Genomic DNA, 3,277 nt, shown 5'->3' on the forward strand with positions numbered 1-3,277 from the left:
CAAGGGCGTACATTATATGGTTCGGCGGTTAGATTCATATTCCGACGAGAAATTTAAAAAAAAAAAAAACGGTTCTTTTCAGAACCACAATTTGTTTTCAAAACGAATTCGATTTATATACTTTACTTTGGTGTGAGTAATAATTAACGAATTACCAAATTAAATTCGAACGATATACCCATCTAATTTTAAGCATTATCTGTCATTCTTTTGATTACCTGAATAATTGCTTCATTTTATCCTGTATACTTAACGAAATTATTAATTTCAACCTTACTACATCTGTATACGAAGAAGAAAAGAGAAGAACGATCTGTACAATTAGATTATATACCACTCGGTTTCTAAATCTATAGGACAGGGAAGCTACTGGTATCTAGCTAGCTAGCTAGTAGGTAGCTCCCAAACTATTCAATTATTCACCAATAGAAATTACATATGAAACTTTTCTGAAACGCCGCTTTAAAAACGCGATACCATTTGTACGTAAAGAAAAAATTGAAAAAATGAATATTCATAAACTGATCGAAGGTTAATGAACCACTGTCCAAATATTATTGTTTTATGCTTATAATATTCATCTATCCCATTTCACAAATTACTATGAATAATAATAACAACCTATTTTATATACTCGTCATTCATTTCTGCAGATATTGAAATGTATGTATGCATTCATCTATGCTATATAATTTAATTAGGTATAATTTTTTTTCATTTATTCATTCCAATTTACTCATGATTGTCTATATTGTAATTCCACAACAAGAGAATGTATAATATTTTTCTATGGATATTGTTATGTTTATTCATTTGTATACCTAAATCTGATATTACTGCATACATTTTATTTTCATCACGAATAAACGTACAGACATTCTGATATTTGATTTCAGCAAATAGAAATCACTTGTTTCGGCACGAAAATAAGAAGTTGAACAATAATAATATTATTAATCATGTATACATGTATACGTAAATATGCGCAAGCAAGAAAGAAACAATCGCATATCGTGCTGCGTCAACAATTGTATCGAAAAAGACAAGAATGAAAAAAAAATAAAAAAAAAATATATGCAATTGTCGAATTCATTAGAGAAAATCGTTGTGGCCCTGATAAGGGCCGATATTTTATTTGTCGCTTTCCTCTCTCAGGAAATGTGTACTTATGCCTTCTTTTCGGTTTTTTTCGGTAACAAAACCGCCTGAATATTGGGCAAAACACCACCTTGAGCAATGGTTACTCCTGATAACAATTTATTGAGTCTTCTTCGTCGTTTCGAATGGCCAGCTGTAAATGTCTAGGAATGATACGGGTTTTTTTGTTATCGCGAGCCGCATTACCGGCCAATTCCAAGACTTCAGCTGCCAAATATTCCATTACTGCGGCTAAGTAAACCGGGGCGCCGGCACCAACTCGTTCGGCATAATTTCCCTTACGAAGGAGTCGATGAATACGTCCTACTGGGAATTGAGAGTCCAGCCCGACTGGAACGGGACTTTGCCTTTCCCTTAACTTTACCTCCTTTTCCACGTCCAGACATGTCGAATCGTAGATTAGTATTATATATCGGATAAATTTAAAGAATTCACTGAGAATTATTCGATGTTGCTCTAACAGTAGCTTTCTATACAATGATTTCTATATAGAATCGACCTGTATTAATACCGTCCTACCGACCAATGGGCGTTCTCGAACGCTCAACTTTCCGGTGGGCGGAGCCTACTAGAGTTCCAGTTACTATCTGAAATAGTGACGACAGAGTGGCGTCTTTTACACTGAGTCGAAAGCAAACCTGCACGATAGTACTTGTTTGTTTGATATTGACGAAATTAAATTTTCAGAATGCCACCCAAAGCTAGTGGAAAGGCTGCGAAGAAGGCCGGAAAGGCCCAAAAGAATATATCGAAGACCGATAAGAAAAAGAAGAGGAGGAGGAAGGAAAGTTACGCAATTTATATCTACAAAGTATTGAAACAAGTCCATCCCGATACCGGAATATCCAGTAAAGCGATGAGCATCATGAACAGTTTCGTAAATGATATATTTGAGCGTATCGCAGCGGAAGCCTCCCGTCTTGCTCATTATAACAAGCGATCGACTATTACGAGCAGAGAAATTCAGACTGCAGTACGTCTGTTACTTCCTGGTGAATTGGCGAAGCACGCCGTCAGCGAAGGCACCAAAGCAGTTACGAAATATACCAGTTCGAAATAATTTACTTATTCCGGTCTACGATATACATTCTTAAAAAAAAACGGTTCTTTTCAGAACCACAAAATATTTATGAAAGAATTCTTACAATATCGTTTCGACGCTGAATGATAATTTATTTTTGCTAGGGCGCTAGGTCTCACTCGGTTGGGTTGCCTTGTTATCAGTACATTGTTACCTCCTTTCGTGAAACGCGCGATGATAATAAATAATTTTGCCACCTATATTTAGATGGTGCTTACCTACCTATCAACCTAAAAAGTTAACGTTCGTTACTGTTATACTAGTCATGTACTCTATTACTTATGTTATTTTTTAACGTGTTTTTTTTTATTTACGTGCTAATATGTTGTCTAAAAACGTTTATGATTAGCATTTCTGATTTCGACTATAACATTGACGATTTATATATTTCGGGTGGGGGTGGGTGTGTATTACTCCGTTATAGATAGAGCTCACAGTATCGTCGTTCGTTCGTTCGTTCGTTCGTGTTGTAGTATCGACCTTTTTATTGAAAGTATATTACGATGATTATATCTTATCGAATATAACATTAATAACGTTCGTTATTATTCGAATGCCGTTTTCATCGAACACTTTTATAGGGATAATTTTTGAAAATGTTGATGCTATTAGAAGCGTCGGTTCTTGGTTATAGTCGTGTATGAAGGTAGACACGAGGTCTCTTCGATGCCCCTATTCACTCGTGTATTTATCGAGTATTATCGGCTAATGTATCATGTTTCTATAGACAGTCGCGCCTATGATATTTATTCGAAGGTTCCTTCCAGATCATCGATTACGAGTATTTTCGGAAAGGAATTGTCTGGAGTTACGTCAAAATCATCAATACTTCATATTTCATTGTAATTTACTGTGAGTTGTCGAGGTTTAATATTAGCTTTTTCTTATCAGAAAATATTTTCGGAATACGTAGAATCTATCCACGTTATTGTGCTAGTCGAAGTCTAAATAGGAAACCGGCATTGATTTCGTAAAGAAGTTGATGCGAACATTTCGACAGCAGAATGGAAGCCGTCAATATCGTGTCTAACGAGAATG

The 3,277-nt window shown here is 35.6% G+C and overlaps 1 protein-coding gene across 1 annotated transcript; it reads left to right on the forward strand.

The window, feature by feature from the left end:
* Nucleotides 1-1,607: 1,607 nt before the first annotated feature.
* Nucleotides 1,608-2,253, forward strand: LOC141486284 (histone H2B). Its single transcript, XM_074184012.1, has one exon. The coding sequence runs from the start codon at nucleotides 1,847-1,849 to the stop codon at nucleotides 2,216-2,218; it is 372 nt and encodes a 123-aa protein (XP_074040113.1). The 5' UTR covers nucleotides 1,608-1,846; the 3' UTR covers nucleotides 2,219-2,253.
* Nucleotides 2,254-3,277: the final 1,024 nt, after the last annotated feature.

The sequence above is a fragment of the Leptinotarsa decemlineata genome, unplaced genomic scaffold (genome assembly GCF_025532065.1).
Source record: "Leptinotarsa decemlineata unplaced genomic scaffold, Ldec_3_MD MMD2_tig00026352_RagTag_RagTag, whole genome shotgun sequence".
Lineage (NCBI taxonomy): Eukaryota > Metazoa > Arthropoda > Insecta > Coleoptera > Chrysomelidae > Leptinotarsa > Leptinotarsa decemlineata.

Excerpts from the sequence above, each read along its gene's own strand:
- LOC141486284 (XM_074184012.1), top strand. The coding sequence starts at position 1,847 with ATGCCACCCAAAGCTAGTGGAAAGGCTGCGAAGAAGGCCGGAAAGGCC.